Source organism: Plasmodium knowlesi (assembly GCF_000006355.2).
Source record: "Plasmodium knowlesi strain H genome assembly, chromosome: 9".
In the NCBI taxonomy this organism is placed as follows: domain Eukaryota; phylum Apicomplexa; class Aconoidasida; order Haemosporida; family Plasmodiidae; genus Plasmodium; species Plasmodium knowlesi.
In genome coordinates, this window is record NC_011910.2 from 1,480,074 (window position 1) to 1,505,613 (window position 25,540).

Genomic DNA, 25,540 nt, shown 5'->3' on the forward strand with positions numbered 1-25,540 from the left:
TTGGATACTTATCAGTTAAAATGTACGACGAAAAACTAGACGGCACGGCAAAATAGCAGTAGAAGTAGCCTCCTCCCACAATCCATTTGTACCAATGTTACACGAACGGTATGTGCAGGTATGGCGCAACATTTACGCAAAGTGACATGTTCGATAAATTAAAATTTTTCTTCTTTAAACCTTTTTCAAAGTAGTAAACGGGTAAAGTTGCACATAAAAATCTTCCATCAAATGGCAACACAACATGAATAGGGAAAAAATGGGTTACTTGGAACCCTACATCAATGGTTACTAAATTTACATATTTGACAAATGAAATCAAAAGGGGCGGGTAAACTGTCGTATACATTCAGCGTAAATGGGAGGAACACCCCGCTGTCATTCACCCCCCCCTAAAAAAAAAAAAAAAAAAAAAAAAAAAAAGAAAAAAATACTAAAAATTATAAACCCATGAATGTGTGGCGCGATTGAGGGGTAAGGATGCATTCGGAACAAAAAAAGGATGGACATGTCAGAAAAATACGCACGAAGAAACACGGTATAGGGTGTTCGCTGCTAAATTCTCACACCGCCTTCGAGGCGTACTTGGCTGAAAAGACCATGTAGATGGAGAGTATAAGATCCGCAATGAAGGTGAACAAACAGATAAAGTTATTTGATAAGTACACATACAGAAAGGAATTCAAGTTGCAAAACCATTTGGTTTCGGTGGTGTTGGATGGAGCAATGGAATTCATAATCTTGTGGCCATGATGGATCTGAGTCATCTGCAAATATTCCTCATAAGAGCAGAAGTAAAGGTTTCCTTCAAGTAAGTAGCTGGAATATAATACTTGGCTAAGTACAAAAATTAATGTGCAGGCATTTGTTAAAATGTTAACAAGAAGGGAAAATTTACATGATCTTAAAATTCCATACAAATCGTAATAGCTCAAAAAGGAAAACAGGATGGCCGAAATTATGGTGCTCACGATGAGTAGGTGTAAATAATAATTCTTATGTTTCTGAGTTGAATAAATAATTATCTTAACAGTGTCACTAAAATTGTCCAAATCGTAAACATTATATTCTGATAAAATTTTTTTAAAAAAGGATTTTGTTTTTATAAATATATAAAATAATGCTAGGTATAAATATGCCGAAAACAGTTTTATGTAGAATAGGCAGAATTTTTTTCGAAATGCTTTGTCAGTATTCAAGTACAAGTTGATAAATTCAATCATCGAGAGAAATATAAAAATTGATGGAAATACAAATGCATAATTATGCATGTTGCATAAATTACGTCCTGCGTTGAGAAACAAACCCTGCTTATTGTAGTCTTCAAACCAGTACATATAATTCTCGATGTTACAGAAAAAAGTTCGATTTTCCAAGTTTTGCAGAAAAATGGTACATATAAATAATATGTCCAAATGGAGGCTGATGAACCTTATGTACTTCTTGCAGTTAAATAAATTTATTGAAAAACATTTTACTCGAAAACTTGAAAATATTTTCAACAAATTCAGAAGAATTAGGAAGCAGCCACAAACAATGTTGATTATGCTATATGCTTTGTAATAATTAGTAAAAATTTCGTCATCCTTCAGGATGTTTTTTTCCTCATCTTTTATGCCATAATTTTCCTTTTCTTCCTCCCCCAATGTTAAGAAGTTGTTTATTAGGAAGTTGAAAAGTAAGACATACGTTGCGGTTGCAATTATTGATAGGATTCTTACGCCTACGAGAGCGTACTCGTGCTTCTTCGCTTCTATGTCTGTGTTTGTCGGCGCTACGTACGTTCCCTTCATTTTCTGAGGGTGGGCGCTCGGCGCCTGTTATGCGGTGTGGTCTGTTGCGCAACCCCTCCGTCGTGCGTGTGACGCGTTAATCATTCGCACAGCAGCTTCGCAAGCTATCGGTTTGGTTAGTTTGGTCGGCCAGTTGCCTGGTTTCGTCAGTTTGGATTGGTTCTGTAATGTTTCGTTGCCGTAGTCCCCGTTTTGCCCTCTTTACGTTCCTGTGTCCGTATGGGCCTTCCTCTCGCCGTTCCAATTGCTCCCTTTCTGCGACTTCTCCGCACTTCGCGCGGTTCGTGAAGCCCCAACACGGTGTACTCGGTTGAAAATATGTGTGTCAATTTTTACCTCCTCTTTGGAAAGGTAGAAACGTTGATGGCATTTTGTGAAAATGCTTCTTTTGCGCAAAAGGTGGCGGGCCCAAAAGGCCTTGTTCGGTAAATTCCTACCTTCCGCTTACTTGCAGGTGAATTTTTACCTATCGTTTCCTTAAAAGGGGGGCAAACATATGCATATGTAAGTACGTATTTACCTGTGCGCAAATGTTCGTAAGTATGAACCACCCCTTGCGCATTTCTTTTTCTTTTTTTGTTAAAATATTTACACCGCTCCACTTGGATGCCTTTCCATTTTTTTTTTTTTAAAACTATGGCGATAAATGTGGGAGTTCCAAAATGGCCACGAAGCCGTGTAATTTACCAAATGTTGCCACCTGCGAATGTTTGTCAGCGTATACTCATAATACTTGTGGAGTGCTTAAAACTTCGAATGACCTTTCATTCGATTTGCAGCGCGAGGATGTTTTTATGCCATCGCCTTCGTGTCATCTTTGGGCTGCGGTGTCACACAGCGTGCACTTTATATTTTTCCTCCTCATAAATGTGTGCGTAGGTATGCGTTAAGTATGCGTAGGTCGCGAATGTCACCCGTGATGCGTATTCCACGCATTGTATATACATATGACATACAAAATAGAAAAACTTTGCGCAACGCAAGGAAAGTTCTTTAAGATACCTTTGACTAGTCGCCTGGGCGTACGTGGCTGTATAGTGAACACGTCTGTATGCGCTTTCTCCTTCTATTTCGCTGCCTTTAAACAATGGTCCGGATGATACGCGCTTGCCAGCTGTGAGACGCACGACAGAAAGGAACGTGGTAAGCACTATCGGAAATGCACCTTTTGATGAAGAAGTTATACCAGTTTTCTTTTTCTTTTTTCTTTCACCGGCGCGGTTGTTCAGATAATTTTTGCAACGCAGAGTGTGAACTTTAAGCACAAGGCAATGATTACAAAGCGTGCATAGGCAGACTCATTCGTGTGCACGTCGGATTGTGCGTCTATTTCTGTTCTCATATCTCCTCATAACCGCGGGGAGGGGGAAACGAAAGGGTTACTCTTCCAAGATGGGAGTTTTTTTAAAAAAAAATGTGAATTATCCAACGTGCCGTAGTTAAAATGGAAACAAAATTTTAAAAACTAAAAAAGAAGAAACAATAAAATAAAGATAACATCGCGGTGTAGAGGGAAAAAAGGTTCGCTGAAAAAAGTTGTCGCAATGATGTACACATGTGCGCAGGTTGGTTGAGTTTTTCCCATCTTACTGGCAAAATGGCTAGTCGTTTTTTTTTTTTTTTTTTTTTTTTTTTTTTTTTTTTTTTCTTCTAACATGTGCAATTTTAAAGCTTCCTAAATTCCCTCTACATATGGTGTGGAAAAGGGGAAAGACACATGAAGGAAAAAACAAAAAAAATATAAAATATGCACAACAGGTGGGTAAATGAGTAGACAGTAGTTATCTTAAGCAAAGTAAAACATATACAACTGATAGAGAGTACAACATCGAAGGTTAAAGCTGCTAAGGGAGTATAAGCGGAGGGAGGGGAAAAAAAAAAAATAGGTAGCCAAATATTCAAACTGTGTGCAAAAAGAAGGCATCATTCGCGGTGACAAATGAAAGAGGGACGCGTTCACTATTAACGCGCCACTTTTTCACAGAGGTAGGTAATCAATTACATATGCAAGAGGTGTGCCCCTGCAAGCGAACTAACAAAATACTTTAACAACTTCGTTGAGCTGATCGGCACTCATCGGTGTGTGCTCATTTTTAAAGGAATCATCGATGACACTTTTCTCTCCCTTATCGTCTACTTTCACCAATGTATAAACAACGGAGAAGTAATTTATGCAATTTTTTTTGGAAGCTATTTCTTGCAACAAGGGGTTTTTCATATTAATTGCTTCAGTGATGTTTTGGTGTTCATCCCCCAATTGGTTTAGCAACTTATCGATGCTTTTCTCCTTCCTTATCTGTCTTCTTTTCTTCGTATTATCGTGTAATAAATTCATCCTTAGCATCTCCATCATGCTATCTTCCTCATCACTTCCTTCGCCGCTTCTGTCGTTGCTTTGTTCACCACTTTCGCCTTTCACTTCCTCCTCCCCTTTCATGGTTGATCCCACCCCAAATAAAGTGATCTTCATGGAGGTAACACCATAGCTAGTCACACCCCCGATAATTTTATAAACATTTTCGTACTTGAGGGGGCGGTTATATGAAATGTCAATGTGGCGAACCACGTAATTCATATTTTCAATATCTGTGGATGATATTTTGAGAAGATAACAAATGACCGAATTTCCGCAGTGCTTCACTTGGTTCGAATGGAACATGATGTTGAGAATATCCAAGTCTGAGAATTTCACCTTCTTGGATTCGTATAGCATGGTGTATGTGTTTCCATCTATAAGAAGCTTCAGGTTGATTGCTTCCACTGTCCACCTGTGAAGGTACAGGCAGAGCAGCGCGAGGAGCAGCGCACGTGGGGACATCATCTTGGCCGTTAGAACGCACCAAGTTAAGCAGACTGAGGTGAAGTAACCGAGTTGGCTATGTTGAGTTGGGCGAGTTACAAAGACAGAATGAGTGCTACTGCAAAGTGGTTAACGCTATGTGTGTGTGGGGTATTCGAACTGAGGAGGGCGTTGCCTTGTGGACTTTGGAAAAAATTGCCTCCAGAGGTTCGAAAATGTGGTCAGGGGAAAACACTCATCTGAGTGTACCCGTTCGAGTGCGTATTATATGCAAATACAATGGCAGCGCCCCAGGGGCGCATCAAATCGTGTTGGAAAAAAAAACGATGCATTGTGCCCGGGAGTGCACACTTAGGCATACACCGCGGGTGCACAATTTTCTGTTTCGTTCTCTCTACCCGTTTAGCTATCTGTCCATCTATCTATTCATTTGCCTATTTGTTTATTTACCTATTTTTTTATGTGCCTATTTTTTTATTTGCCTATTTGTTCTTTTACCAATTTAGGCCATCCCATGCTGCTTGCATTACAGAGGAACCCCCAAAGAGAGGTGGCCCCCGGTGGCGCCACCTGTCTGCACGTCATTTCCGCTAGAAGCGATTTAATTAAAGGTTGCTGTTTTTTTCCGTATGGGAAAGGGTGGGAATTATAAAAGGGAGAATACTGTTGTGGAAAAAAAGGAATGAGCATGAAATAAATAGGCTTACTTGTTAGGGAAGCGTGGGCGAAAAAAAAAGATTTAAAAAATGCAGCAAAATGGTGCAAACTACCGCGTGATGCAGCTGAAATAAGGCCACTCAATATTCGTAGGTGCATCGAAATGTTCTATCGAGGATGCACCAAATAGGCAAAGCGGGGCATGCGTGTCCGTTTTTCCATGCCCCCATGCAAAGGGGTGTGGGTGGGCTCTCCACAATGTGGTGTTACCCACCAATGATCAAAGGTGGTGATGATTTATATTTGGTCTTTTTTTTTTTTTTTTTTTTTTTTTTTTTATTCATTTCGCCTAGGAAAATACGTTGACTAACTCCATCAATTTTTCAACTTCAATTGGCGGAAACTCATTTTTAAATTTTTCCTGAATGGGTTCTTTAGTTTCTTGTTTATTTACACGAACTAGAGTATAATGAGCAGTAAAATAATTTATACAATTTTTATGAGATGCTATTTCGTTCATTTTATTCCTACATAGCTTGATAACTGCATTGGCATCATCTTCTTTGTATTCTGCAAGAAGCTTCCCTACATGGAAATCACTTGTGGCGGTCTCTTTTTTTGGATCCCCTCTTGTAGGTACCTCGCTCTGTTCACTTTTGAATTCCCCTTGGTTCTGTGCCCTTGAGATGGACGCCTCTTCATGGACCCCCTTACGATTAGCCGCCTCGTCCAAATGGGCACATGTCCAATTTCGCAAAATATTCTTAACGCCCAAGTAACTGCTACCTGCATTCCTACTGCTTGAACTTGTACCAAATAGAGTTATCCTTAAGGAGGTATTCCCATAGGAAGTTATCCCTCCTATTATTTTGTAACTGTTATCATATTTTAGTGGTTTATCGTAAGATATATCAACATGCCTCACTACATAATCCATTTTATTCAAATCCCTTGATGTCATTTTGGTTAAATAACGGATTAATGCATTGCCGCAATGCTTTACATGGTTTGAGTGGTACATTATTTTAAGAGGATCCAAGTCTGAGAACTTAACCTTCTTTGGTTCGTACAGAATGGTGTACACCTTCCCATCCAGATCTACCTTCACATTTTTTGCCTCCACATTTTCACAACACGGTAGGAAGAATATGCAAGCTAGCAGTTTAATGAATAATGGTAGTACCAGCAGCGCCTTCTTCATTTGAGTTTCCCCGCTGGTCTGATAAAATGAGGAAATGGTAGGGAGGGGGGAAGGTTGCTACGCGAGAGTACTACCCTGGGATACTCCTGCGCGAACTTCTTTTATGTGAGCCGATTTATTTACTCTTCTTAAAGGCTAACTTTTATGGTGGCTCTGTTCGAAAGGCTCACTTTCTGAAGCCTATTTTTGGGGGAAAACTGCCTAATCGCTCTGGCGCCAGTCGCATCTAAGCAACGAAATATCGAATCCTATTTTAGAGAATGAAATATATTTGTTTTCTTTCCCCTTTTTTTTCTGGGATAATCGTTCCCTCCTAGTACGTACTTTTTCTGTGTCGAGTTGGCCTAATCTAACAATCAAAGGGGAATTTTATTTGGACCTAAGACCGAAAGAAAATGGCAAAGCTGAATTAGTTTTCTTTATTCTATACATATAGTGCGTACAAAAAAAAATCCTCCTCTTTTTTCTTTTACCCACTTTGCACTTGTGGATACACCACAGCAATATTTTTACGAAAAAATAAATAAATAAATAAGTTCCTTTTCGCTCTAAAAAAAAAAACTTAAATGGTTTGCACTTTTCTATGGATTAATATGTGTGCGCACCTGCATCGCCACATGGGGAATGTAGAAAGAAAATTTTATCATTTTAAAAGAAGAAAAAAAATTGTTCTGTGAAAATTTGATAGGGAAAAAAAAGAGAAAATAATATATTCCCATGTACGCGCCTGCGTGGGGGTACGTTAACCTAATTGGGGGAAGCTAGTCGCGTCGCCATCGCGCTAGGGTATAATAATATATAGCAGAAACTTTCAGATAATAATTATTTATACATACACAAATATGGCTAAAAGGGGAAGATGAAAGAGGGCTCGAGGTAAAACCAACCCAGTCCTTCGAGTATCCTCCCAATGAGTTAGCTATACTTATCGCTGTAAATTTGCGTCCTCGTTAGCCCTGTCCGCAAGGAAGGTATAAAAACAGGAAAGGAGAACAAACTGGAACAGAAGCGGTTGTTCAATCAGTTTGTTCAATTTGAGCGAGCCAACATGCACAGAAGATACATAAGTCAGGTACCCAACTGTTCCGATGAGACGAATGTGTTACCCCGTAGGAGAATGGGGATTATTAACACGCGGGAAGGAGATAATCAATGTGGGAAAAGCTTTTTTATTTTATTTTATTTTCCTTTCTTTTTTTATTCATACGCTGCAGCATGGTGAAGATCGCGCCTGTCCTTCTTCCCTCCTTGGTTATGCATAAATAGAAGAACATATATTATGTGTGCACTTATATACATTGTTTTTCTTCATTTTTCGCTCCTACTTTTTAGTAACCTGTAAAAAGGGGAAGGGGAAAGAAAAGGGCGATTAGAGTAACACACGCCTGGGGATATCTGATAGACACGTTGACGCACGTGGGAAGTACCCCTGCATGTACACTTAAACATGGGGTAGAAAAAGGATTGTTCATTTTTTTTTTTTTTTTTTTTTTGTGAGCAAGGAGGGGATAAAAGGTAAATGTTAGATGCATGGGTAATACCCCCCCCGTAGATCTCTCATTTGTGGCGCAAAATAAAAAGTGCCAGGGTTATCATAATGGGTAGTTATCCTAACTGTATATTAACTGTCCGTTAACTGTGTGCGCCTTTTGTATTTATAGATACCCCGAGGGTAGTTTGACGTGGCACGGGGCGAGGGAAGCAATCCACTAGCCTTTTTGCTTACTTCTTTTTCTCCTTCCTCTCCTTGTTCAGCTTCAATTTGAATAGGTGCCTTTCATCATGAATTCTGCATTAATCGGGTGTAGGAATTTTCACGCGGCGATTAGATTTGAGCAAAACACAAACGATATGGTTTGTATATTGGTATGCGCTCCATAGTGTGAATGTATGCAGACGGTGGACCGCAGCAGGAACACCAACGTGATTTGCATTAAAGGATATTTCAAATTATCTGGTGCGCTTAATTCTTACTTATAGAAATCCTTCGTCTTTGAAAGGAGCTGCATTTCTTCTTTGAGCTTTTTCGGGTGCTCGTTGTTTAATCTGCTCTCGATTTCGCTGATGGGGAGGCAAAAATGGGGGGTGATATGTCTTACATGTAAATACAAGGTGTCGCGTGTATACATACGCGTAATCTATGCATAGTGCATGTGCAGTTCCTACCCTGGCAACTGCAGGGCATCCTGCCGCCAGTACGGCGAATTCAACGCGCTTGTTCTTTTCTTCAGTTCGATAAGCCTATTATTCAGATAGACGCACAAATGTTGGTCGTCCAGAATCTTGGCGCAAACAGAGACGGCACCGGTTCCATCTTTTATCATCAAAAATAGACGATCAAAGAAGTCCAAAAAAAGTGTCCAGCTGCCAAAAATTTTGTACACAGAAATACCCGATGTTATAATTTTATGCGGGTAAAAACTGTACTCAAAGACGTGCTTGAAAATATCCTTCACATTTAAAATGCACTTGCCATTTTGTAGATATTTAAATAAATTGAGGGCAATATTTATCACGCTATAATTGTAATGGTCTTGTTTAAAAAAATAGTTGTAATCATTTGACTTGTTATTATAAAGGCTTCTAAATTTTAAGATTCTGCTTTGAAGAGATAGGGGCAATCGTATATTCACACTTCGCATACATTTCTGCAAGTCCTTCTTATGGTAGAAAGTAGCGTAGCAGATGTTGTTGTTAATGTATGGGTCGTTTCTGTGACTTAGGCATCTTAATATTTTTAAAGGCCCATATTTGTTTAAGCTTTTTCTGAGCCTTTCCTGGAGGTACTCGTTCGTTCGATTATTCGGTAGGTTCGTAATTTCGATTGTATTTTCTCCGTAAATATACATGTATTCGTACCTGGATGGAAGGGAAGGGGAAGGTAGTTACACATGAGTGTGTGTGCAAAAGGTTGTATGTGCTAAAGCATGCTGATGCATGACTGTGTGCATTCTCGCTTTGTGCTAAGGTTAAACTGTTCCATTTTTTTTCAGCCTCATAGGTTTACCCAGACTTGGGTGTACTGTATCTCCAGTCAATGACCCCCTTGCTGTTCCTGGAGTAGGGTGGCTGATGAAACAGGCTCACGCCAATCCTTTTCTTTCTCTTTTTCTCGATGTAGCATTTGATTCTGCTCCCCCCAGGGTACTTGTGAAAGAACCTTTTGAATATCATGCTGGGGGGATTTATTCAATGGGTCTCCTCTAATTTCATCACGCCCCCTGAGAACTGCGCATTGTAGGTAATAACAGAATAGGCGCTTCCACTTTTTCGTATCTTCCACCCGGTATGTGTTCTTTTTATTTATTTCTTTGGATCTTTCCCAGAGTAACTACACTTATTACACCTGGCGGGTGGGCCAATCAAAGGAGCATACTGGAGAATCAGTGGGCTGGGAAGCGGCGAAACGGTGAACTTGCGGAATAAACAAAAAGCAGCACTTGGCTGTAAGCATTATTGACATATTCCCTTGGCCGGGCGGAAGGAATGAAACATCTCGACGTACGCTTAGAGCCTGTTAAGGGCGATTTTATTTTTTCCAGCGGCGATGACGTTTGCACAGTTTGGCGGGATTGAAGAAACGGGCAAAAGGGAGAGTGTAAAAAGAAGCAATACGTAGGGCGCGAAAGGCACGCGGTGGAAAAAAAAAAAAAATCGCGCGAGAAGAGACAGCGCAAGGCCAAGACGATAAAATAAAATAAAACAAAATAAAGGGCAAATATCAATACCTACATAGGTATACAGACACCTGCGCGATTAAATTAGCAAAAGAATGGCGAAACGGAAATGAGCGTAAAGGAATTAGTAAATGACATGCTAATTGGGAAAAAAGGAAAAAAAAAAAAAAAAATAGGTAGCCAAATATTCAAACTGTGTGCAAAAGGAAGGAACCACTTTCTCCACATCTGCTCACGCCATTCGAAGAAAAAACTTCTGAGAAAAGATAAAAACACATTGTCAATTTTTGTGTCCCTATTATTGCAAATAATTAGGAACAATTAAAACTTCATATGTGAATTACATGGAGGGGGGATTTTCCCAATGCTGATATCGTAAAAGAAATTATGACCAGCTGAAAAATACATATATATATGTATATGTATTGTCCATTTTGGCCCCCCGTTAGGTGGTTTCCTCTGTGCCGACTCCTCCCCTAAAAAAGTTTGGGGTACGTGGACAACGGTTATATTTGCTTTAATATGTAAGGAGACATACAAATATATAGACGATTAGGTACACATCCCCACGCGCAACAAAAAATGGAAAAGGGCGGGAAGAGAAAAATGAAGGATGATAGGGTCGGAAAAGATGAACAGGAAGGCAACGAAAAAAAGAAAAAAAAAAGTAAAATGGAGGCGAACCCGACAAACGATAAGATCCACAGCTGTCTGAACATTCACAACAATATACTGAAAAAAATGCTTAACGAGAACAAACGAAATTTTGAAAAAATGGACAATGAGGAGACTATGTACAAAAAAATAAAGGCTAGCATTACTTCGCTCAATGTGTCAAGTGTTCTAATGGACCACTATGATTCGTTTATTTACTACGAAAAGAACAAAATCGACTTCCTTCTTCCCGAGTTGGATAATATAGTTAATTCGTCCAACTTGGATGTTCTCAAGGGCCTAAGCGAGTTATGCTTTTACCCAATTTACCACGAAACGGTTAGAAGGAACAGGAAAAAAAAAAAAAAAAAAAAAAAAAAAAAAAAAAGACGCACAAATATGGAGCTATATCTACGAAACTATGAAAATGGCCTTTGCACATTTTAAGGCAACATGTACTAGTTTGGATTAAGAGAAATATCGAAAGTTACAGATCAGCCCCATTTGGGTAGTCATCATGATTTGCATACACAGTGTTTCTCACCTATCGAAATTAAACGTTATAACTATGAAGTTGTACCTAGCAGGCAATTTAATGGCGCCCTAACAGGAGAGAGAGAGAAAAAAGAAAAAATGTACTTCATCATATTGGCTCTGTTACTTCGAGTTACGCGACATAGTTTTATTTTGTTTTATTTTGTTCTATTTTTTTTTTTTTTTTTTTTTTTTTTCATTCCGACCAAAGCTGAGAAAAAGAGTACTCGAATGGCTAGCCAAAGACCGTGGGAAGAAACAAAGCGATAAGGAAGATACCGAGAATATGAACATGTCTTATTGGTTTAGTCTGAATCTCCTCCTGACGTATTTGATTTACAAAAATGATGAGTACTCCAGTTATTCATCCCTAGTTCATCTGAATTTGTTGCAGGTATGGCAGACTTTGCAGGAATAGGTGGACACATGCTTGCACGCGGCTTTGTCGTTCTGTTATGAGGGAGGTCGTGATGTCACCACTGTGTATGTGTGTGTGTTGGTGGGTTATAGCAGGGCTTATTAGTTCCGCATTACCATCTCTCTGAACCCCGTCTCTGCATTAAATCCACACCTGCCTGCGTGCCTCCTGATCCCGTTTCAGTGGATGCACCTTGACAAAAGAAGGTTACACTTCCGCCTTTTTACACTGAAAGGAATTCTCAAACGCTTCGTGACTTGCTCCTTCTACTTCAACGACCAAGGAATGTCGAAAGTGAAGAAGGTGGACATCGAGGATGTGAAAAATGGTACGTCTATTTAGGCATCGAAGGAGGCAGGGATGAGCAGTGCGACGCGCGTAAGCAGTGTGCATGTCCCGTAGGTAACGTAAAATGCTGTAATATTCATGCACCAGGCCCACATATTCACCGAAGGAGTAGTTCCCTCATTTCTTCCATACCCCTTTTTTTTTTCCGTGTCCGAAGAGAAAGAATGGATTGTCCTAAAAAATGTATTCATGGCTCTACACGAAAGCATAGAATATCTAGATGTAAGCAACTTGGTGAACATTAACGATAAGAATTGTATCTTTGAGTTAATCAAATTTTTTCTCGAATTATTAAAGAAGCCACTAATTCATTGTATCCATATATTATGCATTAACTACCTCATAAGAATAGTGAGAAGATGTTACGACTTGAGGTTCTCTTACAACATCAACGTAGAGCTGTATGACATCGGCCCGGAGGTTAATATCTTTGTAAAAATAGTGAACCTAATTTTTGCAAAGATATTATTACTCTTGAAGGAGACAAGGATGGAAGATAATACATACTCTATTGATCACATTAATAAAATGAATAACTTAATTATTTTGTTTTTCACGAACGTTGTAAACAGTTGCATTCGAGTCATTGTTCCTGAAGTGCTTTTTAACGAGAAGTTAAAACGGGAATACTTGTCTGCCAGGGAAGGGACTTCATCTGTGGAGAATCAAGTGTTCTTCGAGGATCAGATTGTGGCAAATGCATGTAAGGTGAAAACGCGCTGCATATCGGCGCTCTGTCAGTGGATACGATGCGATGATGTAGCAAATGGACGACTGTCCACCGTGACCATTACCTTTTTCGGATGTTAGGAACAGACCCAAATTTGGTCTCCTCCAATTTATTCATCCTTTTTTCTTTTTGCACTGATTAACATCTTTCCTTTTCGCATCTCAGGCAATCCTGTGTTCTCCTTCATCGAAATATTTATCATTAACAACCATGACTGGAGCGAAAGGAATCTCTTCCTCGACTTAATCAAAACGTTAGTGAAGTTGTGCAGGAAAATAGAAAGCAAATACAATATCATGCGAATTATATGCGATGAGTACATGCTCTTCGTTAAGGGGGACGACAGTAAGAAGAGAGATGCTAGATTTTTGGATAAGAACTATTTAAGGGTTCGGAAAATTAGCAAAAAGAGGATCGACTCCAGTGCATCTTTCACGCTGGAGGATGATTGCAGCTCATCCATGTGTTCCGAGTCGGAGGAAGATTTATACGAAGGGGGGGAAGCGGAGGAGTACACGATGCCTGGCGTATCGAGTGACGAAGCGGACAACGCCGATCCGATCGATGGTGCGGAGGAAAATCGGGAACAAATCCCCCCAGAGAGCCACAGGAGGAAGAAGAGAAAAACGAATATATGGGCAACGAAAAATAGAATACAAAACAGGAGAACGTCCATCCTTGTAATGGATCATAAAAGCTACACCATCACCTACGAGTCGGTGATGGTGAGGTATCTTAATATTCTTATAAAATATATAAACTGCGAAAAGTATCAAATAAGGGGTATCATTCTGGACCTATTCTTAGCATTAATGAAGAAAAAAAAAACGAACAAAAATGAGTCGATTTTCTTGAAATTATTTAAATTATTTTTAGAAAGGTTAGAAGACCCTAACATGGTTGTCAGGGCAAAGGCACTATCCATTTTGGGAATCTTAACGAATAGAAAATATCATGAAAATAATTCACTTGTCTATAAGTTTATATTTAATAAAACGAAGGAGAAGATTAACATGTACAAAATAATTTCAGGAAATATTCTTAGTCATAAAAGTAACATTCGAAAACTTACGGTGCAATATATAGAGGCTATTTTCGAAACTCTCATAGGAAAAAAATTAAGCTATAAATTATTTTTAATTTTTATTTCTAATTATATGTACTGTTTGTCCCTAGACGCCATGTCATCTGTGAGAAGACAAGTTCTTCTGACGGTTAATAATTTATTTGTTAATGCTAGTGAAGATTTGTATATAGCGAAAATGTGGCTGTCCATCATCTTGGTTGCCATAACGGATATAGAAGAAACGGTAAAAGATGAAGCCATTTCAATTTTCTTAAATACATTTATAAAATCTGCTTTTCAGTGCCCCATTTTGAAAGCAAGCGAGAAAAGAATAAAAGATGTTCTGGACAAAAATAAAATAATATATTTTAGGGGAACTCATCAATCACGATCGCTCTGTTCAAGTGGGCACTGCGATCCTGGGGAGGCTGATCACGAGAGGGGGTCCACATTTACCAGTGATATGATAATACCAACAGAGGGAGATTTCCAATCTACGGAGGAAAGAAAGAAAAGCGAAAATAAGGATAACATAAATGAGTGCGACAAAAATAACAACGGAGTGCTACTTCTTATAGACACATGGAAGACTTACTTCGATGAAGAAGTAACGAACTATTTTCTAACCTTACTGCGGACGATGACCAAGTACGACCTACAAAACTTCAACCTCATTATTTTATGCCTCAAGCGGAAGAAGAATAACAGTTTAGAAGAATTTATCAGTCTGTTAAATTCCTTTATGTACAACTTGCGCTACTTTTCCATCAAAATGTGGAATATTTTCTTGCTCGATTTTGTTATAGAATTATCGAAGGAGTACCGGCACAGTGTGAACATCGGAAATATTCTTTTCCTCCTGAGCAGGTGCTACAGGGTGTATCTGCTGAGCACTGCGGGGGGGAAACCTATCCACATGGATAGCAGTAATGGGGATAGTGGTAACGAAATGGTCAAGGAGAACGCCGGTGAGGATCGCCTAATCGAGGAACCCACGGACGATATCCTCACGAAGGATGACTTAATGGATGAGGTAAGCACATGTAGCAAGGGTGTCCTAAAAAACATCATGCTGAAGCTTTTTACGATCGTTTATAACTTACTAGATACGATAGAAGAGCTGAATGAAGATTTTATGAAAAATTTGGAACATGCCATTTTTAATTTCAATTGTCCTCTGTGTCTAATTTATATTATTTTAAACATTTTGATTAAGAAGAAAAAAGATAACGTGAGCGAATTTATTGAAAAGCTAAAATATAAGATTTGCTTCTTCTTCGAAATTGTAGAATCTGTTCCGCACGATATGGTTTTCTGCAACATTTTAATCACGTTCATATTTCTGATGAAGCATTTTAAGAAAGGCGATATGATGCCATTTTTGACCACAGCTAGCCAAAAGCTAAAAAAAATCTACGATCAAGCAATAAGCAAGGGGACAGACGACCATAACAGTATCATGGTAAGGAACTGTATCTATCTAACCCAAAGTATTTTACTAATAGACAAGGGAGTAAATATCAGAAACGATTTATTTTTGAACATTGAAAGGGATTTAAAAAATGGAAACACCTCCATGAATATGCTGAATAATCTAATTATCTTGACTTACTACATGATCATAAATTTCGGAAGTTCATGCAACAAATTTGTATACATCCTTCTACGTTTTTTCAAACATGAAAATAGTTTTATTCGTTATTTGTCTTTTTATATGATATCAAAATTAATATCCGAGGATTACATAAAGTTTAGCAACCATTTTTTCTTCGCATTTTTGTACCTCCTGGCGGATAAGAACGAAACGATACAGAAGCAATCCCTGTCCGTTTTTAAGCACATCCTTTTGATATATAATAAGGCGAATTTAATCAACTACATCATTGAGTTCATCTTTGTGCTGAATAACTTTTACCAATTCAAGTTGAGTAAGCATTTGGCAAACATGGCGAACAGTTACGAAATAAAGGATAAGAAGGACCGATACATCATATATCACTTTCTCCTTGAAAACCTGAACAATAGTGAGAAGTTTTCTCTCCAACAGAAATTAATTAATGACTACCTAATACAGTATGTCTATAATTATGATAATTTTTACTTCTGCGAAGAAGATGTAAATGAAAAGAAAAATGGAAACAGGAGAAATGTGATCCCCTTGAATGATGATGATAATGAAGGAGCCGTCTTACAAGATGTCCTAAATATTTTATCATCCAAATTAATGAAAATAAAAATAAAAAAAGATTTCACCAAATTGGAAGAAAAAAACAAAAATCTCAAATTTAAAAATGTGGAGAATAGTGTTAAAGTTTTAAATGACTTAATGAAAAATATTTTAAAAAAAAATACCCTCCCGATTTTGTTGTCCCTGAGGGCAATTATGCTTAAGGCCAAATCTTTTTTCTACAAAAATATAAATAATTTGATTATTTACCTTTGTCTGGATTATCGAGATTCTCTAGATGACCTAATCCCAGAGGTTCATGTTAGAAATGAGATTGCAAATGACTTACAAAATTTCATCTACGTAGACTTAATCCAATTGCACACTGATCAGGATGATCCCTTTCGGACGAACAACAAGGTCGTTAATATCAATGTGAATTTTCTGGAGTTGTCTCAAAACCAGTTCATCGAGGAGAACCTGGAACGGGAACACCAACTTCAGATGCAGAAAAGGCCCGCCGCTGATTATCACCACAGCGACAGCGAAAGCGAGTACGAGGAGGTCCACAATGTGCTCCACGGGATTCACGACCTTCCGGGCGATTCCTCCAGGAAAAAGAGTGCGCGAAGTAGGCGCAAATAATTTAACTTAATCACCATTCATGCGCAAAGTAAGAGAGGAATTATACGAGACAGGTGGAGAGGTACGCCTAACTTGGGACCCAAGCCGATACATGCGTCTTCCTCCTTCAGGGATTTCCCTGATTACTTCTTCTTGGTTTCCTTTGTGTTCAAAAACTTGAGGTTATTGTTTGTGGACGCGCACATCTTCTTGGCCATTTCCTCAATTTTGTCTATCTTCACCAGTTTGCTTTTCTGTGAGGGGAGAAAAACGAAAGTGCGTACGCATGTATGAGCTCACATATGAACGTAACGTATGTATGAACGCAGCATATGTATGAACGCAGCGTATGTATGAACGCAGCGTATGTATGAACGCTTGTAGGTGCATTTTTATACATGACACGCGGCCACAGCATGCACCCACAAATATATGTACATGCTAACCTTCCTCAAACTTTTGACGTCAATTTTTTCCTTATTCTTTTTGGCCTTTTTCGACTTGTTCTTCCGTTCCGTTATTTTATTCTTCTTCACCTTGACCTTTAAGTTCTGCACCATTTTCTCTTTTTTTACTATCGTTTAAGTTGGTTTTCTCATGTACTTTTTAAGAGGGGCCTTTTTTCCCTTGTGATTTCCGCGTTTGCGTCCGCGTATGATAAAGGTAGTAAATGCAAAGTGGAGCGGGCAATCTGCGGAACAACTATTCAACAGGGGTAAAAACGGAAATTGCGCCCGTCCAATTCATGCAAAAAAGAGGGTAGCCTGTTCCTACCTCTGTAAATATTTTTAAAACATCTTAAAAGTTATCACAAAGATTGAAGAAAAAAATTAATCACAATATGCGACAACGGGGGACGCTACATTTCCGCAGAACCAACTAGCCAAAAAATATTAAAAAAAAAAAAAAAAAAAAAAAAAAAAAAAAAAAAAAAATTAATATATATATATGCACAAGTCGCGGAAAACGGCATTCTACTTTGTAAGACTCGAAATTAAAAGTGGAAAGAATTTGGGGGTCACCACTCCCCGTTCTTTCGAAATGTTTTTAACATACGAGTTTTTTTTTTTTTTCAACTTCTTGGCTAATGCGCAGAAAGTGGCATGTGCTTCGAACCCTTCTGTGAGGGCGAATTTATGCAAACTCGTGCCACTGTATGGAGGAAAGTACATATCCCTTTTTTTCCTTTTTTTTTTTTTGGCAACATAAAAAAATACCCCCTTCTACGAATGCACTCGCGCGTGCGTGATTATCCCCTGGAGGCGAACAATTATGAAGGAGAAAATCCCAGACCTGATTGTTGCGCACGAAAAAAAGGAAAAGGAAAGGTTACGGAGAACTAGAAGGAAAAAAAACACCAACAATTACATACACAGGAGGGACAAGTACAGCTTTATATACTTCCTTTTTTTACATAATAAAAATAAACCCGTTGAAATTACAACCAACAATTTTGATGTTTTAAAAGGAGAAATTAGCGACATAAATAAATACCCCAGTAACAACAAACTAAAGGGAGTCATCCTTACGAACGTCGTAAAAAAAGGATCCGACAAATGTACATTTAAGAAAGCATATATTTCTTTGGCTAATATTCGCTCCTGTGTACCTGTCCGTAGCCATGGGAATACCAAGGTAGCGGGGAGGGAGAAGACAATCTCGAGCGTCATTATCAACGGGTATAAAAATTTAATGGTGAATGAGATATATGAAAAGTTTAAAAGAATTGGGGGATAGGCGAAAGGAAGCCAAGTGAAACGTAACGTAGCGTAACATGTAGGTATCGTTAGGGGTCGTCACAAAATATACGCGACATATGAGGCAAGGATAAATTAGACAACCGGGTTACACCGAGGGACCTCGTCAAAATAATCCTGTAATTATCAAACCATTCTTATGTCTTAATAGGAACACCCCATGTGGTAACGACGCCGAACCAAATCGATCCTTCACAAAATAGCATGAGAGGTATACATCTCTGAAATGAGAAATTACACTACAAATAGGAAGATGCACAAAAGGTCCAGCGCAACGGCGGAATTGTCGGAGGCATTCCTAAAAAAGAACCATTTTTAAGTGTCGAACTGCATCACTTGAAAAATGAGGGGGAAATTCTAAGCACTTATTTGCGTACAACAAATGGGAAAACAATACATGTTGGAGAAAAAATTCGTGCTGTAGAACATGAAAGGTGGAATAGGACCTACAGTGTTTGGTTCTTCAAAAATATGGCAAAGCAGAGTGCGTTGGTTTCCACCACCCATTCGATTGATTCTGCACTAATTGGGAGTAAGTAAAAAGGGGGGCACATAACAGGGCCGAGACGACTATCCCTTACAACCCCACAAGGGTATACGTATTGCGTTGTAAGGTTAATGGAAGGCATGTCTCTTTATGTGTGTAGTGCTTCTTGCCTATATTCATTTCCCATCATGTGAGGATGCTAAACCTCCATTTTCCGTTTCCTATCGTGAAGTATAGCGTCTTTCACACATAGGGAGATCAGGAAAAGGGGCACCAACAGTGAAACTTCCCGCGTAGTCCCAGTTATGCCGCCTCGCAGACCCCAATATGCCTCTTCGTTTTTTGAAGATCTCCACGAAAAACGATTATTCCGTTTCATTTTTACGATTTTCGCTATTTTTATAATTTTTTTTTTTTTTTTTTTTGCGCTTTGCTTCTTCATTTGAAATAGTTTTTCTTTTTTTTCTAATTTAAAAAAAAAAAATTTAAAGATAAATAAATAAAAAAAAAAAAAAAAAAAAAAAAAAGGGGGAAGAAAATCGTTTAAGCATGTATAGACAGTTCCATGATATACATACCAATATATATGTATATATTTACTGTTGTGGAAATGGCAAGAAGTATTTGTAAATATGTTGACCACTCCCTTTTTCGTAACGTCTTTTTGTGCTTTCCTCAACTCAAGTTTATAATTTGCAAATCCATTAACGTTAATGCATTTTTCGTTGAGTGAATTTTATTAAAAAAAAAATGAAAAAAAAAAAAAAAAAAAGGACAATAAAATGATAGTTTATGTGGTGTGGGACGATTTACACACGACTCCCCGTTCACAAGATGAAGGGGAATATGGCTTTTCTGTTTCTGCACAAAGGGGATGAGAAGAAAAAAAAAAAAAAAATGGTGAAATGTTTATAACGGATGCATCGTAAGGGTCTACTAATTTTATCACACCTATATACATATATATATATATATATATATATATATATATATATATATATATATATATATATATGTACATAATTGCGAAAAGGTGTTACTTGGGATAATTAGGGAATTCTCTCTTATAATTGTTGTGCTTCTTTAGTGCCCAAATGGCCATCTGCGTTGTGGCGACTATACTGAAGAGGTAACCTGGAAAAAAGAAAAGGGGGTTACAAATGGGGGGAGATCATATATCAATAGTGGTCTATAGAACGCTATCCCATGTCACCCCCCAAATACGCAGATTCATCTCCGGGTTAGCATTCACACACAGGGGAAAGAGAAGATTGTTCGTTCTATGGTAATGTTGTTTTCCACTCCTTATACCTGTTAATGTATTTATTATGAGGGCGAATATAATCCATATCAACGATTCATAAAAATAATTTGCGCATGAAATGTAATTAAAGCCATATCCGTGGGGTATCCCTCTGCTTTTGGTTCCTTTGAAATGGGGGGGGAGAGGGGTGAATAAAAGGGCGGTCATATAGCACTACAGACGGGGGCCGCAGAGGAGGAGCAATCAACTTAATCTGACCACCCGTATGTGCGGAAAATGTTCCTTCCACCAGTAAGCGCAATGACATAGTGCACACACTGAAGTATGAAGGCCCCACCTCTTGGTCTTAAATTTCTTAATATCAGATGACATTTTAAATTTAGAAACTCCAGAATCTGTATAAAAAAAAAAAAAAAAAAAAAAAAAGGGTGATGTTATAACATATGAAGAAGTAAATATGCTAACCTTTGCGTCTTTTTTTTTCTTTTTTTTTTTGAAGAAAAACGGATAAATGTGCTATGGGAATATAGCACGGTTTTCATTTTTAAGGACCCATATGAGAAGGAAGACTTACTAATAAAACACAAAAAAAAGAATAGACGATGACTGGTTTTGTTTCTAAATTGTATGGTTTGTAAAGGGGATGAAATAGATAATAGCCAATATTTACACCACATAATACCCTGAAAATGGAGATGAGAAAGTGGGGGGTGAAAAAAAAAGAGAAGTTATATTTATTCTATTTACATAGAGGAGGTTCGAATAATCCTGCAGAAGGAACACCCTGCCGATGGATCTAATAACTCTAAAGGGGGCTACGGAAAACACTGTCACCCATAGGTAGCATATACCAATAGTGGCCGCAATTTATGGGAACCCTCCTTATAGGCATTGTGGCATTGCTAAATCGATGTACAAACATAGATTCGAATTCTCGCTTTAAAAAGTGGAACAACAGAAACCACAAGGATAGGCTGTGATGGGGGGGGTGGGGGTAGGAAAAATGGAAAAAATGGAAAAAATGAAAAAATGAAATAAAGAAACGAAGAGATAACTTTCGGCGCGTACACCTCCTCATGTCCACGAAAACCAAGCTTTCGTGCGTGCACTCACATTTGAATGATGTGTTTATTTTTGTTCGCCTGAGGGTAAACATATTTGTCACAGAAGTAAAAAAAAGGAAAAATAAAAATGGGTCCCAGGTATTCTATCACGTAAACTAGTCGCCATGATATTTGGACGCCTGCAAACGGGATAAAATGGTGGTGAATCATGTGATGTAATGTGTTCCGGTGTTAATTTAAGGGGGAGGAGTTTGCGAGGCTCGACTTAGTGGACATCTATTCCAGCATATTGACGCCAACGCACATGCACGCGCGCCTACCGAGATCCTTAAATATTAGAATATCACTGTCTTTTATTCCATTTTCGTGGAACGTTCCACTTTTTAGAGTCTTCCCCGCCGCTGCGCAGATTGAAAAAAAAAAAAAAAAAAAAAAAATTAATAAATAAAATAAAGGTAAATGAAATAATGAAGAGACATAAGGTCTTTGTCCCATAAAATAGTTCCCCTCTCCACCATGTATCGCTACAACGGGAACAAAGGCTCTGACACGTGGGGTATCTTCATCCGGATGCTCCACATTTTCCATCTCTCAGTCATATATTGTTCCTTCACTTTCGGGACATACACATATATATCTATATATATGTATTTATCATTTGCGCGCGTAAAAATCGTACCACTGTCTAAATTCCATTTCTGCCTCTCGGGATAATAATGATCTGGAAAAAAAAAAAAAAAAAGAGAAGGAAAAAAAATTTGCACAAACGTTTTTCTTCACTCTGTTGCGTTGTACTCCGTTAATAGTGGCATATAAGTTATAAACTGTATGGGGGTGGTAGGAAGAACCCATGTTGACCTCTCTCCCTCCATTTCCTTACACTTCTTGTAGTATATTTCCTTGAACTGATCAATGGTGGTTGACGGACTTATGTCAAAGCAGTCTATAAACTTCCCGTTCCTCTTTTTCAAAATTACCTTCATTTTTTTTTTTTTCTTTTTTCAGATTATATTTGTTCTTAAGCCAGGTGTAAATAAGCTAATTTTTCTATGTACGTTTTTTTGTTAATTATAATTTTGAGATGAATATTTCTGTAGGTATCATGAATGACGTGCATTATCTTCCTATGTAGAATAAAACAAAGGACAATTACTTCAACTTGGTCTTGTGCATGGCGCAGGGGGCGTTTCGCTCAGTACGTTTCACACAAAAGCATGTATATTGTTGTTACACTTATCGAAACCCAGCCCAGGGAGGCAAGAATAGTAGAAAGCTGAATACAAAATAATGCGGGTGCGCGCCTTTGGCTCATTTACAGCTAATACACAAATGTGAATTATGTATGCACGCCTACGAACACATGTTTGCATAGGATGGTTCATGTGTACATCCTTCTGCTTGCTACCGGGGGCGCTCTCCCATGCGTGTGGTGATAATTTGTGGGCCGCTTATCCGTATATTTACTATACACGCATATTTACGTCCACGGGGAGGAAAAAATAGTGTTCGCTTCAAGTACAAATATATTCACCCTTGTTCGATGACCTCTTCTCACATGAGTAAAATATAATGGCATTTTTTTTTTTCCGTCCTGGGCGCAATAGGGGGTAAGGCTTCTTCTTTGGTGTGCCTTTGCTGTGTTTACACTGCCTTCCTGCTGCGCTTTTGCTACTTTTTTTCTTTTTTTCTTTTTTTTTTTTCTTTTTTTTTTTTTTTTTGTTATTTTTTCTCGTAATATTTGCTTTCCATGACACGTTAGTCGCAGCGATTGTATTCTTTTCATGGCATGTTTCCCAAATGCGTATTCTCGTGGCACATTTACTTTCTCGCGCTACGATTTTGCTACAGTGGAAATCCTTTAATCTTTTTTTTTAATTTAATATCGTTTTGCATTGTTCATTTGTGTATATATATTTTTATTGCACTTTTCATATGAACAGAAAAAAAAAAAAAAAAAAAAAAAGGAAAACCTAAAACGTATTTAAACTTACATAAGCAACTCATCACAATGGCGGACATGTGCAAATTTTGCGCCATAGCATATTTCCCACTTTGGGAATAACAACACATTGTGAAGCGGAAAAGAAGGCATCCCTCAGGAGGAGAACAGAAGGGTGTATAGCCAGATCATTGGGAGCGAATTGGCAAAACACACATGTCCATCCCTGCCCCTTCGCAACTGTGAAATGACTTTTTAAGAAAAAAAAAAAAAAAAAAAAGGAAAAAGTGGAAAAAGGGAAAAGAAAGGAATTCATTTTTTCATCCCATTTTGCATGCCATACCTCATTCAGCGTATTCTGACTTCCCTTGTTCAACCCAAATGTTCAGCACTAAGTCGAGTTTCAAAACTTTTAGCTTTTAAGATGGTTATCATTTTTTTATGTCTGTTTGGGGCCCCTATCTAATTTTGTGGCCAATTTGTCTGGCCCAGCATTCCCACCGCCTTTCTTGAATTAATTGAAGATTCAGAAATGCGGTGGAAGTGACGCCCAATGCGGCCCATTTTTGAAATGATAATCCTTCCCCCTTGTCTACCAAATGGACAAGTAAAAGCATATTTCACTAAGGATCCTTGCCTTTCTCCCATAACTCACTTCTTATAATCGTTTCTACCACATTTGCTACTCCATGATTATGTCAAATGAGGTGCAAAAAAAAGAAAAAAAAAAAAATTCATTATTCCGCATGGTCAATTATATTTTTTCCCCTTCTCTGTTGTGCAATTAAATGCGTAATTAACCGTCCTTATATTCTTCCAGCACGAAGCAGCTCACCAATTTAATGCGCCATACGAGAATAAACAAAAAAAAAAAAAAAAAAAAAAAAGCAAATTCGAATGAAAAAATACACATTTAATAAAAAGTTCGCACATATGTGTATGTATGCGCAGCGGACACGTCTAATCGGCACATGATTACTAACAACAGGAAAAACATCTCACTTTGTACAATACGCCACTTTTCTGATGTTACTCAAAATGGGAGGAAAAAATTAATTACTTTTTTTTTTTCATATTTAATATGAACAGGTCAGGTAAAAATTGTCATTTTACGAGTTTTTTTTTTTCCCCACGCCCTTGCGTTCTTCCCCATGACAAATTGTTATTTACGATGTGAGGAAAGGCAACTGAAGGTTATCTAAGATGATGCTACGCTTAAGCATATCTGCCAACTAATTAAAAATGTTTTAAAATGGTTGCTTGGAGGTATGCGTAATTGTTACGTTATATCGTTGGATCACTCACAAGGTCGTTTTTGTATAATCATCACTGCGCAGTGATGCTTGGAGGCATTTGTGGTAAGTAATGAGACTTCAACTGGATATCTCGTTATGTGCACGTTTCACCAGTCAAGCTTCATGGACGGAAAGAATGCAACATTCTGTTCTCCCCAAGGGAAGCCATTCCTTGGTTAGTGTCTTTCTTTGCCTACCTGTCTGTCTGTTTACCTTCCCCTTTCTACAATGTAGCACATTTAAGCATGTCAATAATGGGGAACCTCTGCAGATGGAGAGTTGCCAAACCTTCGCAGAATTGCGTGCGCCTCTGCACACACAGAAGAGCATGTGCAGGAAAAATAATAACCTTACGCAAAAAAAAAAAAAAAAAAAAAAATCAACCTTTTTTTGTGTCTCCCCGTATCATCCCTTTTACCAACCCCTTCTGTCTTTACTGCCGTTCGTGCGAAATGAAATTTTTAACCCGCAACGAAAAAGCGGGAAATGATAAAACCTTATCCACAGTACATATGCCTTAATGGCCTGGGTCCTCCATGTTAACAGGAATATATAAACATACAATACTTGCAAATAACAGTAAAGAGATACATTTTGCAGGGAAAATATAAAATGGGAAAATTATTTTTATTTTTTCAAAAGGGCACTCCCTAAGGCTGTTATAAAGGAACAAATGAAGTATTAAGTGGAGACGCCTTAAAAGTGTAATTCATGAATGTACACGTGAGTATGCGCTTGATATTATGCCAACACATGGTAAACACTAATTGCAATAATTCTGTCGAAAGGTTTCTTCATTTTCTTTCGGGATTGGCATCACTGTTAGTGCCTTCTCCCACAGGTTTGTTTACACACATGCGAAACGAACGTATAAATGTGTACCCAATTGTACATTTACACATAAGCTTACACACTAACAACTCATGTGATGCGAAAAGGAGCATCATTTGCCTGAACAGAAATGTATATATATATATATATATATATATTTTTTTTTTTTTTAAAGAACGTTTTTCATCATATTTACGAGTACATAACAACAAAATATAATTGCTTCTTCCGAGA

General features: G+C 38.1%; 8 protein-coding genes across 8 annotated transcripts; 2 read left to right on the top strand and 6 right to left on the bottom strand.

Moving 5' to 3' along the window:
* Positions 1 to 563: 563 nt before the first annotated feature.
* Positions 564 to 1,793, bottom strand: PKNH_0933400 (conserved Plasmodium membrane protein, unknown function; the record flags this gene model as incomplete). Its single annotated transcript, XM_002259323.1, has 1 exon — positions 564 to 1,793. One exon carries the CDS (start codon positions 1,791 to 1,793, stop codon positions 564 to 566), a length of 1,230 nt encoding a protein of 409 aa, XP_002259359.1.
* Positions 1,794 to 3,825: 2,032 nt separating this feature from the next.
* PKNH_0933500 (conserved Plasmodium protein, unknown function) lies at positions 3,826 to 4,614 on the bottom strand (the record flags this gene model as incomplete). Its single annotated transcript, XM_002259324.1, has 1 exon — positions 3,826 to 4,614. The coding sequence occupies one exon, from the start codon at positions 4,612 to 4,614 to the stop codon at positions 3,826 to 3,828; it is 789 nt and encodes a 262-aa protein (XP_002259360.1).
* A 985-nt stretch (positions 4,615 to 5,599) lies between these two features.
* Positions 5,600 to 6,451, bottom strand: PKNH_0933600 (conserved Plasmodium protein, unknown function; the record flags this gene model as incomplete). The annotated part of the gene is made up of 1 exon (XM_002259325.1): positions 5,600 to 6,451. One exon carries the CDS (start codon positions 6,449 to 6,451, stop codon positions 5,600 to 5,602), a length of 852 nt encoding a protein of 283 aa, XP_002259361.1.
* A 1,308-nt stretch (positions 6,452 to 7,759) lies between these two features.
* On the bottom strand, positions 7,760 to 9,625 carry PKNH_0933700 (uncharacterized protein; the record flags this gene model as incomplete). The annotated part of the gene is made up of 5 exons (XM_002259326.2): positions 7,760 to 7,787; positions 8,178 to 8,240; positions 8,426 to 8,512; positions 8,618 to 9,310; positions 9,459 to 9,625. The coding sequence occupies 5 exons, from the start codon at positions 9,623 to 9,625 to the stop codon at positions 7,760 to 7,762; spliced, it is 1,038 nt and encodes a 345-aa protein (XP_002259362.2).
* A 1,085-nt stretch (positions 9,626 to 10,710) lies between these two features.
* Positions 10,711 to 16,690, top strand: PKNH_0933800 (condensin-2 complex subunit D3, putative; the record flags this gene model as incomplete). The annotated part of the gene is made up of 5 exons (XM_002259327.1): positions 10,711 to 11,121; positions 11,528 to 11,710; positions 11,918 to 12,062; positions 12,240 to 12,785; positions 12,978 to 16,690. 5 exons carry the CDS (start codon positions 10,711 to 10,713, stop codon positions 16,688 to 16,690), a joined length of 4,998 nt encoding a protein of 1,665 aa, XP_002259363.1.
* Positions 16,691 to 16,812: 122 nt separating this feature from the next.
* Positions 16,813 to 17,229, bottom strand: PKNH_0933900 (conserved Plasmodium protein, unknown function; the record flags this gene model as incomplete). The annotated part of the gene is made up of 2 exons (XM_002259328.1): positions 16,813 to 16,923; positions 17,116 to 17,229. The coding sequence occupies 2 exons, from the start codon at positions 17,227 to 17,229 to the stop codon at positions 16,813 to 16,815; spliced, it is 225 nt and encodes a 74-aa protein (XP_002259364.1).
* Positions 17,230 to 17,941: 712 nt separating this feature from the next.
* PKNH_0934000 (conserved Plasmodium protein, unknown function) lies at positions 17,942 to 18,406 on the top strand (the record flags this gene model as incomplete). The annotated part of the gene is made up of 1 exon (XM_002259329.1): positions 17,942 to 18,406. One exon carries the CDS (start codon positions 17,942 to 17,944, stop codon positions 18,404 to 18,406), a length of 465 nt encoding a protein of 154 aa, XP_002259365.1.
* A 1,334-nt stretch (positions 18,407 to 19,740) lies between these two features.
* PKNH_0934100 (3-oxo-5-alpha-steroid 4-dehydrogenase, putative) lies at positions 19,741 to 22,224 on the bottom strand (the record flags this gene model as incomplete). The annotated part of the gene is made up of 10 exons (XM_002259330.1): positions 19,741 to 19,774; positions 19,954 to 20,047; positions 20,225 to 20,341; positions 20,515 to 20,572; positions 20,752 to 20,860; positions 21,029 to 21,151; positions 21,291 to 21,420; positions 21,562 to 21,642; positions 21,921 to 21,962; positions 22,122 to 22,224. The coding sequence occupies 10 exons, from the start codon at positions 22,222 to 22,224 to the stop codon at positions 19,741 to 19,743; spliced, it is 891 nt and encodes a 296-aa protein (XP_002259366.1).
* Between the last annotated feature and the right edge of the window lie 3,316 nt (positions 22,225 to 25,540).